This window comes from Neopelma chrysocephalum, unplaced genomic scaffold (genome assembly GCF_003984885.1).
Source record: "Neopelma chrysocephalum unplaced genomic scaffold, ASM398488v2 Primary Assembly neopelma1_91, whole genome shotgun sequence".
NCBI lineage: Eukaryota > Metazoa > Chordata > Aves > Passeriformes > Pipridae > Neopelma > Neopelma chrysocephalum.
The window spans coordinates 2,990,075-3,005,943 of NW_020897753.1; the positions used below are offsets into that span (position 1 = coordinate 2,990,075).

A 15,869-nucleotide genomic window follows, 5' to 3' on the forward strand; every position below is an offset into this window, starting at 1 on the left:
ATATTATTTATTAGAGCTGATATAACTAGAAACCACTGACAGATTTAGGAAACACTTATCTTTTCCAACAAATGTTCTTTCACCTCAGATGATAAAGGAATAGAGTTTGTGATAATTTCACGGTAAATGCCTGAACAAGTCTTACATATATTTCAATTTCCTAGAACTGTCAAAATTCATCATTAACTACCTACATTTGGGGTTTTGTGGTTTGTTTGGGTTTGAGGTTTTTGTTTGGGTTTTTTGTTTTTCTTTAAATCAGTAAAATGTAACATTCCTGCTCCATTAACACTGTCACATGTATACAAACATTTATCCTCATGATTAGTCTGCAATCCCTTCCAAACTCCTCCACCTTTCAGCACTGACCCATACAGCACAACAGCATAGGCACCGCAAACAAAAAAACCCTTGCAAAATTAAATTACACAAAATGCATGTTGTGAATAAGCTTCAGTCTTTTTCTTTTTTCCTCCCAAAAACCACCACTGGTGCAGTACTGATGATATCACCGTTTCAATCAGAAATAAACACCTACAGATCCATTCTGATTTGAAGGCAATGGATTACAACCACACTAGACGTAACAAAAACTAACATTTCAAAGTAAGGTTACCCTGCACTCAGCTCTGAAGTTTCTTCTGTACACAAGAGAAGCTGCCAAAAGGAACACTTCACAAGCAGAGAGAGAAATCAATACACTAACCACTTACCAAGTGGTAATTTTGCAGGAGTTGTCCCAATGATTCCCACTTTGGAGGCCTCCCTAATCTTTTTTCAGTGTTAATGCCCTTTCCTGACAGAGATGCCAAACCAGGAACTCCACTCCCTTACAGCAAAAGAGCACAAATCTACAGCCAAACACTGAGAAGCCACAAAAGCATCGCACCTCTGCTGGCACCAAGGGAGCCAACTAAGAGCCTCCGTCCATCTCTGAATCACCTTCACATCGCTGTGATGTCCCCTGGGCAAGACATGACAGTCCCAGAGACACGTCTGCCCATCTGTTCCACCCCACACTGCTGCACCACAAGGAAGCATCTGGCTGTTTGCCCTTCATTTTGGGGCTAAAGCAGGTTCTGGAGTGTTTCATCAGATATTGCCCACGGTTATCAGCTGCCCCCAAATTAACCAGCAATACAGCAACAAACAAATTCAACAACACATTCAACACATTCAGATTTTTTGTCCTTCTGAACCAGACTAGTCTCCAAATAACAACTGTCTTCATAATCACTTTTAAGGCACTGTGATCCAGTGCACGGATAGGCACAAAATTCAATGTCAAGCTGGCAGTATATTGCTTTCCTGACAATATACCATTCCCAGATTTAATGTACACTTGTCTGATGACCTTGCAGGAAGGATGAAAGAAGAGATCAGATTTCTCTCAGCTAACACTATGAAGTATTCAGCAGCAGCCTTGCTTATATGCTATGATAGCACTTCTTATTTTACAGATGAAGCTGAAAGATCTGTAAATTTATGTAAGTAACAAGGATAAAGATCCTCAATTCTCTTCTTCCACGCTCAGCATTTTCGAATCACTATCTTTGCAAAGAAGGAAAATCCTGTAACAAGATGAAATTCTCAGGTAGATAGGAAACACTTCACTTGGGTCTTACAGAAAGTACAAAATGTTTTTGATAGAAATCAGGGTACACTGGATTCTTACTGATGCTAGTGCTGAGCATTTTCCAGTTTTCAAAATATGGTTCAGTACCTTTCATCTGTCAATGTAACTCCTGAGTGGCTCCCTATATACAAATATTATTCCAGATTCATAGAGGAATCTGGGCCCTGCTATCTAATCCTAGAAAAACAACAATCATGAAAAGAAACAAAACCAAACACAAGTACACCTTAGGTTCAGACTGTCAGGCTGACACAAGAGGCCAAAATCTACACTGCAGGTTGGAATAAGCAGCTTGTGTTGTTTTTCTCTAACAAGATCAAACACTGTCAAGCATCTGTAGAAGGAGAAAGTACATGAAAAATTGACCAAAGAAGCACTCTCTCAGCTTCTGCTGTAGCACTCAAATGCTTCTGAGGCACTTAGTGACCCTGCATTACCTGAGGTTCATCGATAAAACACGGGCAGCAGTGGCAGGGTGCATGAGTAAGTTTGGCCTTTCAACCCTCTTTTAGCCATCAACCTTTCATTTAGGGGGGGTTAAAAAGAACAAAACTTATGAAAGGTTAAAAATCACCATAACCTATGGCTCATTAAATTCCAGACAAGGTCATGCATGGATTATTTACCAATGAGGTCGGTATCATCCAGGTCTCTGGAGGTTTTACCTTCACTTTTTCAGTGCAGCCTCTCCAGAGTTATTTCACACATCAGGAAAGCCAGGGAGGCAAGGAGGCATTGCCCTCTGATTTTGGTATTCAGTGCCTATGACTGGCTGTCAGAGACAAGGGCTTGACAGCTGGAGGGTTCAGGGAGCCCAGGGAGAATAGATCCGTGTTTCCCACCTCTTCCCAAGCCAGCCGGGGGCTGGCAGGACTCCCTGGCACTCGCCCTCCGCCAGCGGCGCCATGACCAGCAGATGTCCCTCTTCCCTCAAAGCAGATGTCTCAGAACTCATTTCTGTTCCATGAAAATTCCTGTTCCTCTCATGCCAGTCAGTGACAGTGCCAAACCTGTTCCCTACCTGACCAACTGCAGCGCAGACCTGAAGGATGTGGCTGTGAAAATTCTGGCACAGAGATAAAAGGAATTCTTCTGACTTTCAAGTATTCCATCAGGAAAGGTGAGGCTTGCACACTCTGTACTGGGAGTTGCCTGATGTGTCCAGACTGCTACCACACTTCAACAAAGCTTTCCGCCCTGGAACTGCTTTCCCAGCACTGGAGGGGTCTACTCTGAAAGCGGCTGGAAGAATCACTTTGACTGCTTTTGTATGAAAACTAAGAAAAACATAGTGGAGCTTTACACAGTGAAATCCACCTCTTGGCTACAGAAAACCAGGGCTAAAGTTTTCAATTTACTGATAATTCCGCAGTAGCATAGCCAAGAAAGAACATCAGAAGTCAGAAAAGCACATGGAAATCACTGATACTGAAATGCAGGTTGGAATATGAAGATCTCTCTAGAGAATGTGGTATTACACACTTGGCACAGGGCTACCTGAATAGGTAAGCTGTGGTCATATAGTTAAGACAGTCATGATTTAGAACTGTTTATCACATAGGCTTTGAGACATAAGCCATATATACTAACATAGAGGGACACAGAGAACAGCAGTAGGCTCCTGGAGTTCTGCTCGAGCATGTTTTGCAGGTTTCTTGGAAAGTTTTGCTTTGAAACATCAAAACAAACCAAAGCTATGGGAAAACAGAACTTTTCTGTAATGTATTCGTGGCATATTCCCACAGGAATCTTCTGCTACCTTCTATCTGCCCTCTTAACAATATGATTTGGGCAAATATTTAAAAGCTTGTTTCATGGGGAAAACAAATCAGGGTCAATCAGGCCAGGCTGGATGGGGCTCTGAGCAACCTGCTCTAGTGGAAGGTTCCCTGCCCATGGCAGGTGTTGGAATTGGGTGGTGTTTAAGGTCCCTTCCAATCCAAACCATTCTATAATTCTATGAAACACAATTTTTCTGTAACTCAGGAAGAGCCAGATAGAAACACCCACAAAACCGATGAGCCTGGAGTGCTTCATCTCACCAAAACCATAATGGTCCATTTAACCATTTTAAACAAATTGAAAAAAAAAATTAAAAATATCATTCCCACTGAAAAGCTGAGAAGTTTAAGAATGTCAAAATGAAATGTTTTCAGCTGCAGTTGTTTTCCATGCCATAAATATTATGAGCTGCATGATAAAGCCTGCATTTATCTTTATGTTGTTTGCCAGCATGTGAGTAATACAGCATTTCTGCACGTGCTGTTTGTTCATTCTGGTGGCCATCAATGTGTGAATCACTGTCTCAGTAACACACCTGAATACCTATTTTCTATCAAATCTAATCAAAACTGTAAAACCAGTCTGTTTTACACCTATGGCTGCTCCCATCCTGACTGACTGCCAGAGGAATTGTGCGAATCAGCACTTCCCAGAGCCAGATTATCTTAAACACTGTTGTAAGCTTTGCCCCTAAATATGTGACACGAGCCTAACACTATGGCTCTTTGAATTAGGAGTGTTCACATGAAGCCCTCTGCCAGCTGGGCAGGGGGATCAGCACTTTCTGGCAGAAGGGCAAAACCTATCAGCTGGAGAGATGGTTCTTTCCAACAACACAGCTGGATCTGGGAAAGAAAAACTGTCAGGACAAATTTACCCCCAATATTCATAAATATTACATAATGTTAAAAAACCTGACTTAGGTTAATCTTTTAAGTTAAACTCCTTAATGCATTGCCAAAGTGGATGAGCAAAGAAGACAAGAAATCCATATTCTGGATCGCTGAAGCACCACAGCTTTACTGGACTTGTGCCATTTTTGGATAGGCAGCCTACATGCCATGGGCTAAACCTCACATCAGCACTACATCACTTCTGCACTAAGGAAATTCACCCCTAAATACCCACAGGCCTTTTCAAATGTCCTGGACTGAGGAAAACGGATCATCCAATTACTAGGTCACAGCAAGTCCATCCGGGAAGTAAAAAAGAAAAATACACACATAGGCTCACACCTCTCATATGTGTGTGTGTGTGTTTTAATTTTAGCTCAGGGTAATTTATACAACCTGATTTAATCAGGATTCCAAACATCAGGTTTTAAATTCCACCTTTTACAGTCACTCTCTGCTGCCACAGTGGAGCTGCTTTAGGAGTGGACCACGACAGCTGCTTGCAATCAGAGACAGAGTACACCCTATTTTGTGGCTGTTTTAAGAGTGGAAATGAAAACCAATTTCTCAGCTGAAAACACCAATAAAATTTAAGTAGATAGAGTGTAAATACCAGAGTTGGAGCTTGGAGACAAGTGGAAGGATAATAAACACGCTCTTGTTGTTGGAACAACTATACTTGGAGCTGAGCGATGCCTTGGCCAGACCTGCTGAGCACACTGGCACAAGGGGCAGAGGAATGTGGGGCTGTCCCAGTGCAGAGGTGATGACAGAAGACAACTGCCAGCCCGTAAAGGGGAGGGTTCAGCACTGCCCACAGCAGGCAGCAGCGCTGTGTGTGCCCACCTGCCACAGCTGGGGCACCCCAAGGGACTGCCCACACTCTGCCAACCCTGTCCTACAGGACCTGGCAGAACCTGCCTCCCAGTGATACCATTCCTTGCATGGATAGCCTGAAGAAGCCAGGAACTTGAATTAATTTTCTTCTTCGTCATGGTTTCTCAGTTCCATTATAACCCAGCCTTCAGGGAGGAACAATTACTTCTTTTCCAATTGTAAATTACTATCTACAGAAGCAGAATTCCCTTTTGTCCTCTTTCTAGGCAGAAATGTTCTGAGCTTTTGTGTTGGGATTTGCCACTCAATTCCCTTGTTTTAAAGCATCCCAATCAGGTACTGACCAATCTAGGCCTTGGTTTATCCGAGGAAAGGACAGAAGATCTGCACCAAGTAATGTTCACCTTCCTCATGGCAACAGGGCAGGCACAGCAGAAACCAGGTGCACCCCTTACACGTATCTGGGTTGGTAAACCTACAATCACTGCCCCTTTTTCTCCAGAATCTTGCCTCTGTTATTTCAAAAGAGGGGCTTACATTTGAACATGGATTAAATCAAGGCCTATTTTAAACTGCTGCATAAAAGCTGCATAGCTACTTAACACCATGCAAAGGTTTATTTCTCCAAGAAGAGATTTACCGTGTCACAGAAGAAAGATGTTTTCTCATGAACAAAACAGGAAGAATTAAGTAGGAACAGCTCTATGTGCAGATAACTCCTAGAAAATTTTATTTTACCACAGAACTACAGTAGCAAATTGATGTACTTACCATATATGAAAAGCCAATACAGTACAGACCAAATTACTCAGCAAAGGTAACTTAGAAAGCCTTACACTGATTTTTTTGGCTTGATCTGCTTTATCCTCTCCCTTGTGCCTCAAACATATCATATCAGATCAGGTGGATCATCATTGCTGACAGTTCTGGATATATATTTTGGTGGTAAGGCTCCCAAATGCAGGACTCTCACATATATGAGCCTCTCAGAGCCTTCCCACAGGCAGACTGCAGCATTACACACCATTTTTGGTAGGCAACTTGGCTCTTAATGAAGCAATAGATCTTTTCAGCAGGGTAATTAGCTCATCTCTTGTGACAGTCTGTGTAACTGGCCAACATCCTCACAAACCAATTAGTCTAATAGAGCCTATTGAGATCTAAGGTGGCTGAGAAACTTAACTGCAACTTTCTGTTTTCAGATTAAATCAGAGACACTGTTGGGTTAAGCATAAAACTGAATGCTGCCAACATATCCTTTTCTTTCCCTCTCCAATGTTTTCAAAACATAATTGTGGCACGTTATTTCCCTGAAAGCCTGCTGAAAATACACACAATAAAATCAATTTAGTGTATCCATGGAAGTTATACAACTATTTCTCTTATCATGGAGTTTACTCAGTATTGCCAGTGTTTCCAAAGGTATGGGTCCAAAGCAATGAAGGATCAAGCAGGTCTGCCAAGGGATTCAGTGATGCTGCATTCAGCAGAAAGTTTTAAAGCAAGTGTGTGTCACTGATCACTATTCAATATTTATATCTCACAGGCAAAACTGATTGTAATCCTAAATTGAATACATACAATCAGAAAGGAAAATCAAAGAATGTGTATTTTTAAAAGCCCTTGAATGTCTGAATCTAAGGTACTATCAGCACTCTGGAACAGGTTTCTCAGAGCAGTTTACAGCACACAGCTCAAGTACCAGGACAGGTGGAGCCCCAGAACTTGCATTGTGAACTGCAATCTAAAGCTCTCAGGAAAGATGACGTGTAAAAAAGTGCCATTGTTTCCTTAGGACTGTTCCATGCCAACGGGAAACAGAAAAGAACCTGGGTACACTGGGATCCCCTTAACTGCAGAGAATTTTCTTTCCTGCTTTTGTCCTTTCAAATAATATGAACCACACAATACAATCAGGTTATCGCTGAACAGAATTTTGGAGGGCTGAACTCCACCCACCAGGAAAATGGAAGTCACTGCACTTCCCTTCAGCATCCCTGTGGCAGAGGGATAATTGTCACATAGTCTGCTGGACAAGCCCCACACGGAGAGACTCGACAGCTGAAGGAATGATCTGTCCTATATTTGCTGGTCTCAGTATCTAATTTTGATAAATCACCGTGCACAGAGAGGCTGATAGACCCACTATTTCCTTTCACCATGGCACACAGACATGTCACAGAGTGCTCCAAATGGATGTTTGCTGTCCTTCTGAAGAGTGAGGCAGCACATAATAAGCCAGGTATTTCAGTCAGCCAAGCAGGCAGACTTAGGAAAAACAATTGAGTACTGGTGATGAGTACTCAATTCTTTTATTTTTCACTCCCCCCCACTGTTTAATTGTGAAATACCTTGGCTACTTCTGTGTTTTCCGCTACCAAGTAAGTGAAGCTGATGTTCACCAGGTCTATGCCACTGCAAACACACACTATCCGTCCTTCCAACTCATTTTCTGACTTTCCAACAGCCTCAAGCGCGGTCAGTATTTTGGGATCCTGTGAAACAGAACAAATAGCTTGTTACAGCTGCCACATTTCTGTGATACAGTACACTATGGCAAAGATGCATTTTCATCTCCATATACATTTACACCTTTAAACCTTTGCCAATCATAACAAATGAGTGCTTTCACTTCAAAATACTGTGTGTAAACCTGAAAAACGATCTATTTTAACAGTTAGGAACACGATTGTGAGAACTCATATTTTCATCACAAAAAAGAAAAATTAATCACTCCAAGGACTGGAAACAGAGGAGCAGAATTAATCTCTTAAGTTAATTATTCCAATCTAGTTAAGTCCATAGTTCCTGAGAGTTATGATCTCTGTGACTTCTTGGCTGTTTCTTAGCGACATGTCATACAAGCTGGTGTCTGCTGCAGGTCAAGGACTAGAGATTTAATGGGTTTCTTTTTTTAAAGAGTAAATTCCTTAGGTAAAGACAGAGCTGAAGTCTGAAGCATATTGGTATGGCTGTCAGCTCATGGGTTGTCTGCAACACTCCTTCTCATGCCTCTCCTCTACAGGGGAGGGATCTTATTCTGTGCATTCCCAAGAGAATTATTAGGAGATAGTTATCTACAATTACCACAAAACCACTTAACATGTGGAAGTGGAAATGTAGAGTCCCAACAAATCTTCTAAACTAAAGGCCTGGAGGAGGGAGGGCCACGATTCACTGCAGAAAAACCCAAGTACTCCTTCTGAAGAATACCACTGAGGATATTCCCAAAGTTTTGGGTTCCTCCAGAATTCCTAGCAAGTGCTTCTGTTGATACTCTTCAAAAAGGCAGACTGTGACCAGCTGCCCTCTCTGACCATTTAACTGCATAAAGAAGGATGTAAACAAAACTTCCTGTGTTTTATGTCAATGGTGCAAGAAGATAAAACAAATTTTAAACAGATAGGAACAAAATTTGGAAAATGAAACATTTTTTTCCAAATCTGTAAAACAAGTATCACAATACACTGTTACAAAGTAATTAAAAACTCCTGACATGTGCTCCTAATGCCTGTTGTTCAGCTTTCCCCTCATCCTGAACCCTGTACTACTTCAGAAAGACCAGACAGCTGAACCTTCCCGCTGCAATCGCAGCAAATTACTTCAAAACTTAACATTTTAGATCACGATTACAAAATAAAAAACTGTGTTGCTGGTATTATTTGAAGAAATGAATGTCATCCTGTATTTCACCTTCAGTTTAAATATCTGTTGTTTAAACGAAGAGTACAAACCACAGAGTACCTTTGGTACAGCTCCAAAACGAACACTGTTGATCAGGGAGCATTCTAATACCTGTCCTTCCTGAAATGATAAAAAAAGGTGCAAGTTCAAAGGTCTGCTGAGACATGGCTCCACTAGGAATTGCAGCAAAAATAAACAGTGAATCTTGTTTGTTAACACTGTTAACAAATATAAACAGTATATTTCCCTTCAATATCTGTTATTTCCCTCTTAAATACTTCACTTCAGTCAATTCTAAAAAAAAAAAATAGGATGAAGGCTAGTTTTGTAAATAAATTACCATAGTACTTTAGATGTTTCAAAACTAGCCAGAATATAAACCAAATGCAACAATATCTAATATATACTCCTGATATAATTGTAATATACCTTTCCTTCACTTTTCCAGCTCAGAAAAAAACCAAATTCATCCACTTGGAAGAGACAGTTGCTTTCAAAGACAAAAGATTCCTATAGAAAAGAAAACACAGACCATTATTTTAGTCAGTTTGACAAATATCATAAATTTATTTATTGTTCAAAAATAAAAGATTGTTACATTTCTTCCCAAATACCCTCCTGCAGAATTTGCTATTCCCAAACTAACAAAAGTGAGGGAGGCAGGCTTTAAAAAGAAAAAGATAATTTTTAATGATTTGTCTTCTTGCTGATGCTCGAGACAATTGGATGCACTTAATTAGTATCTTCCTACTTCGTTGAGACTATGAAGATGTTTTATTTAATAAAAGCAGTGATTCTTACCTGATAAAAAACCTTAATGAACTGGAATTTAAAAAGCATTATTGAAAATTAAATGCTTCAAACCACGTAAAGGTGAAAATATACATAATTTGCCAATACTACCTTCAGGGTCAAATGACCACATTTCATTTTACCATTCAGAATTTGGGAAGCACTTTTCTGTTAGACTGTGGCAGTGTTAATGCTGTGAGCAATTTGTGGCCAGAGTATCAGACAAGCAGAGTTTGGAGGATATTGATTTGCAGAAGAAATCAGGAAAGAATGGCATTCCAAAGACACTGGGCAAGGCAAAAAATCAGATTAGCTGAATTAAAAAAGAAATTTCCTCCACACACCTCCAGCCTCAATTAGTGCATCATAAATTAAGCTAAAATGCAGGAAAGGAGTGTGCAGAATCAATCACTTCTCGAAGGAAAGAAGGATCCAGAACTTCCTGACTTCCTTAATTGAAAACCGACAGCCATGTGTGCAGAAGAGTCCTCTGCAAGGAAGCAATCCAGGCTTCCAATTGTATTTTTGATATCACACCAAAATTTGAGCACTAAAATCTCTTTTCTGTCTCACAACAAAGGTGCCAAAGAAGAAACGTGGGCCACACCCCCTCACGAAGGTCCCCACAGGCTGTTCCTTGAGCAATTATTTGCTGAAGAAAAACAAAGCTTTTCTGAACCTCCTTTCTAAGAAATTCCATGACCATTGGTATCTTTTTTGTTTATCTAGCAACAAAACTGAAAATACAGGGTAAACCAGCTATCCCTATCTTGGCAGGCCTCGTGATAAAAAATACCTTTTACTTACATTTCAAAAGATAAGAAGCAAATACTAATATCCCTGAAGGCACTTACAGAGATACCTTCAACTTAGAGAGATTTCCTGTCCAAACAAGATTAAAAATAGACCCTGATAAAATTGTTCTTATCACCATATCAATGCCGAGTATAAGGTAAACTTCTCAGCACTTTATTTCAGCTGTGTAAAATGCCCTGTTTTGCATTCCTTTAATAAATTTGGATTAAAGCACAGTTGAAAGTGGGATCATAGTAATCATATTTCAGATAGAGTGCAGATTGATTTTCTGAAGTAGATAAAACCCCTCCAGATCTCAAATGGTGCATTTGGATCAGAATATAAATGTTCTGTGTTCTCTCATTTTCCCTTGCGATATGCAGGTCCTCAGTTTATATATTAAAAAAAAAGCAATATATTCTCCCTCCCTCCATTTGATAGCTGTGCAAAAAATGGAAGACTCACTTTGTTCAATAATGTGCTTTATGAATCTGCAAAGATGAGTTTTATGCATGTTACAGATATTTTGATCCAATTCTCTTCCTCAGGGCTTATTTCAAATCAGAGGGATTAAATATATTTTAAAGCGGTTTCTTTTAAAAGCAAAAAACTGTACAGCAATAAAGTGTGTTGGTATTGCCTCCCCACAGACATTTCTGGAGGTATTACCAGATAAAATGAAAGTTTCTTTGTGTACAATGAAAGCAAATATTCTATCACATCTGCATATTTAAAAGAGAATAGCAAATGAAAGGCAACTGGCCTCTTACCTCTTCATATCTATCAAACACAGCTCCATCTTGCATAAAAGAGGGAACTGGCTTCTGCCAGTTAAATTCGTAAGGTTTTGCCATGATAGAAGAAAAACCTGAAACGGAATGAAAAAGCAGAGTTCAATTACTGTCCTTTAAGAGGAGCATTTCAAAGTCCAAGCAGGAAAAAAGTGAGTTCTAGCTTTTCCTTTCACACAGAAATATTAATAAGTCGCAGTGTGTTTCCCAATCAAGACTCTTCCTCGTAACAGTATTTCTGTTTCATATCTTCAAAATGAAAAATACTTGTAAAACGTGTGTCTGAACTTAATTATCTGAAAAACACTTGCACTGTAACTTCCAGAGTGTAATGAGGCTGAGATTAACAAAGCTCTAGGTAACACAGAATACCACAAGCTGTAATATAGACAAGTGCTTCTTTTTTTACAGGAATACATCAGATGCTACACAAACAGATTGTGTTTTGTCTTAACATCCTAAATTGTATGCTACATAGGCAAAACACGTTTCTTCTGTGTTCTGTATTTCAAAAATCCATTTATATTAAATAAAGTCCTGGGTATTTTCAGTGGTATTTTATACATAACTAAAGATATGGATAATACATAGGTTGAAATTCATAGAGGAAAAAAAACTGATTAGACATACAGGAAATTAAATAAAGTTAGCTAGTTACATTTTGCACCTGTGCAAGTTTAGGAATGTGAACAAAATTGTTAACTTAAAATACAACAGAGAAGTCATAACATATGGACCTTGCAATAAAGACCAGCAAATTATCCAGTATCCTTTTCAACACCTTGGTGCCTCCTAGGATATGTTGCTTTACACCAGAAAATGCCCCAACTTTGTCCTCTGAAATACTGAAGTTCAATTTATATGAAGAGTATCTGCATTGTTCCTGCTTACTAATGCCATCCAGGACACACATATTTTGGTTATTCCTTTATAAACTTGACCAGAACGTCTTGCACGAGGAGGGAATAAATACCCTTGGCAGCAGCAAGATAAGCCTGACTCGCGGCTGTCAGGAAATCGTTCCGTGAGACGGAAGATTGGGGGTGAGCACAGCACAGAGTCACAACCACTGACCCCACACGCTGCTGCCTTACCCTGTTCTTGTCTGCCTGTCCCAGCCCTCCCCTGACAACTGATCATGTTCATCTACTCCTGACTGTCTCCAGAGGCACAGGGCAGGGTTACGTGTGATCAGCACAGCTCCTGCTCCGCTGCAACGCAGGCGCTCGGCCCACGCAAGGTTTGTCCAAGCGAGAAGGATAAAAAGCATCCATAAAACTCGAGGGAGAGCGTGACACTCTGTGCAATCTCTGCTATGTGAACCATCTCTGTAGCTTTTGTGTTGCCAAAACTCTGAATAGTACATTAAATTAAAATATTACTGATTAGGTAACAACGCTTCCGAAACGTTCTTAGACAGAAATGTCTACCTGGACTGAACTTTAAATCCAGAACAGATGCAAGTGCTTAAAAAAGCTTAAGAATTTTGTAGTATCCCCCTTCTCTGTCTTGGTCTCATTCACATAAAGAATGTTCTAACAAGAAAAAGAACATTGGTCTTAAGAACAGTTATTTTGATAATTTCCTACTGGGAAAATAACCTTACTACTTCAAAAATGCAAAGCACATTTTCATGCTGCCTATCTCTATTTCCTGCCCTTTTTTGGTCATTGATACAGGAGTATAAAAACACATGTATCATGTTTCCAAAGCCTTAGGAATAAGATAAATGAATTCATTCTCCATAACAATCAAAAATACAATTTGAAATTTATATATATGTCACCATTAAGAGTTCACTTTTGTTGAAAACAGGATGAACACTCCAAATAATGTATCTGTACTCTCGATTTTTAAAAAAAAGAGGCTAAACAATATTTAAGACTATTCATTTGTACTTTTTTTTTCCTGATAAAGAGTTGCTTTGGACAAAACAGAGAACAAGAAACTAGGGCTGAGAAGTGATCAGCTACATTTAGTATTTATTAAAAGCCCCCTCTTCTTTTTGCCAGTCCTGTAAATGAGTAGTAATATCTTCCTCATGAGCACCATGAGATGTTTTGAGATCCTTTCAAATTATTGAATTTTTATTAGTTTTTTGTAAATACACTTACAATTCTTATGTCTCTTCCAGTTTAGATCAGCATGGAGCTGCTTCTCCCTCATTTCATGAAGGAAGCTGGATAATAAGACAGCCACCCCACTGCAGTAGCAATGATGGCATCATGTTCTGTGCAGCTCACAGACTTCACACAGTAGCTCGGTATAATCACAACAACTTGGAAACTTAGTGCTTGTTCTTGGAGCAAAGTTACAACTAGAGAAACACATTTTCAGGAAGGTGTTTTCTGACTTTACAGGTTTTGTTACAGGCAAAGTTGCAAACAGAACCAACAGAACCCCATACCACACAACAAATCCTCAAAGGTCTTGGAAAGATATCCTTCAAGGAAGCTTCACATATCCATGACTGAAATGATAAACACTACACTTTTATGGCTTGTTGACCATTCCCTTATGTTTAAATGTCTTTTATTATCAGAATGTTCCCATGAAGAAAAGTAACTTCAAATACAACAGGTAGTTCATGCAGCAATAAATGCTGCCAGCACATAAAGTCCTTCTGGGGAAAGCTGACACATTCTATGCTAAAACATAAGAAATGTGATGGCACTTTTAAGACTGTGAAGAACGCACTTCCACAGTCCCTAGGCCATACACATGGCCCTTACCCTTTTTTACTGACACTGAACCCCATGAAGACCCAGATTTAAAACCTACAAGCTTTGAACTCCTGTATAAGACACATCCTAACACTCCATCCAGCATCTGGCACTCTGAAACCTGGATGTACAGAGTGCTTGAGCAGACACCTGTCTCTCAGAAAGACTAACTACCTTAACACCACACACATATTAACTATCTTAACACCACACACAGGTACTTCATTAGGAAGACTAATTACCTTAACACCACACACGTGTACTTCGTTACCAATTTGAACTTGGCTGAGTGCATGGTCCAGTCACAGAAACAGAGCTCTGTAAAATCCCTCCTTTACAGGTATCTCCTCCTTGTCTGGGTACTCACGCAGTATGATGAACTTGTTACTTCATTGCTGATAAATTAAATAGATGGAGCTCCTCAGTTTCTGCTGCAATGCGCATTTTTCAAACCTTGGAGCCAGGCTGAGCCCTTCCCACATTTCCAGCCGCCTTTCTGAAGGAAGGGGTCTGGACCAGGACACAGCAACCCAGCACAACCCTCTGTCACACAAACCAGAATTACAGCCTTTCCTCTCATTTGCATAACCTTGCATTTAGCTGCAGGAAAACATGCCTGATTGCTCATAATTTATCAAGCAATCAAGTTCTGTCTCAGGGACTCGAGCTCGTTGTTATTTACCATCTCACCAACCCCTGCTTTAGCTCTGCTCTCACAGGTCACTACAGTTTACAGATGAACTGAGACAGATGAGGTGTGAGGGAAAGACTTGAGTACATGGAGCAAGGAGGCAGAGGAATTGTAACAAACAACATTTTTAAGCCCTATGCTTTGGCAGCTGTGCAGAAGGTGAAGAAAATTCTCTGTGCCTCTTAAAAAGCTCTTTTCGGTCTCTCACATTTCTTGCACTCCACTCAAAAATCCATTTTTCCATAGCCCTCTTAGCTTTTAAGAACACCAAAATAAAACACAAAATACTCCCCCGTCACTCTTTGGACCTCCGTTAATCTTCATCAATTTTTAAGCAGTTCAAAGACAGTGAAAGGCAAAAAGCTATCCAAACTAACAAACCCAAACAAACATGACACTCTAACATTCATATGGTTGCAAATATACGCATGCACATAGCCTGCTATAATGAGAACTGCAAGAATTACTCTCTTTAGTGAAATTTAATAACAATGAAATGTGTGAAGATTCAACTGGGAGAGATAGAAGGTTAAGGAACTAAATTTAAAGACAGCAAAATTTTAATCTGAAAACTTTCAAACAGCCTTTAAAATCAAAACCTTCTCACTGATTTAAACATTCTTAAAGTATAACAACGTCTTTGAATACATACCATTCACAAAAGCAGAAAGAACACTCACAAAAAATACACCTCAGCACTTAATCAACGACCACAGGGGAGAAGCAGATGAAATTCAGTAGTTAAATGCCCTTTGAGCTATCTCCCTTTCTTTTACCACTGATTTATGCCTGAAGACATGATTTGGATCACATGAAAAAAAGCACCTTTTGATTCACCTGGAGTACCCAAAGAGCGAGGACAAAAAATTAACCATATCCAGAACAGCATTATTTAACACAATAGTCCTCCTCTTTTGTAAGCTTGGCTGTACTACGCTAAATCTGGGATGTGGAGAATATAAATCCTGGGTTTTTTCATTCTTTGACCAAAAGAAGGACAAGGTGTGGCTGAACAGGAGGAGGAAAGGATTCTGTTAATACAAAGTAGACAAATGTTTGGGGAAAGAGGTGATATTCTAAACTAACCCACAGAGCTGGCTAGCATGATGGATAGGATACTCCTTGGATCCCATAAACATCCTGTCAATGTTGAGATTCTGTTGGAAAGGACAGCAGTATTCCTTAGAACCGATTCCCCCCCCCCGGGTCTCAAACACACAAACTCACAATTTCCGCAGTTTCCTG

At 39.9% G+C, this 15,869-nt stretch overlaps 1 protein-coding gene across 7 annotated transcripts in view; it reads right to left on the bottom strand.

Moving 5' to 3' along the window:
* Positions 1-15,869, bottom strand: part of PLCB4 (phospholipase C beta 4) — a 194,718-nt gene that overhangs the window by 73,459 nt on the left and 105,390 nt on the right. For all 7 annotated transcript variants that reach the window (XM_027693333.1, XM_027693331.1, XM_027693332.1 and 4 more), the window contains 4 exons: positions 11,190-11,287; positions 9,262-9,342; positions 8,893-8,952; positions 7,500-7,643 (listed from right to left, as the gene is read on the bottom strand). In XM_027693333.1, coding sequence (XP_027549134.1) covers positions 7,500-7,643; positions 8,893-8,952; positions 9,262-9,342; positions 11,190-11,273 — 369 coding nt within the window. In that variant the 5' untranslated portion in view covers positions 11,274-11,287. The remainder of the gene's footprint in view (positions 1-7,499; positions 7,644-8,892; positions 8,953-9,261; positions 9,343-11,189; positions 11,288-15,869) is intronic.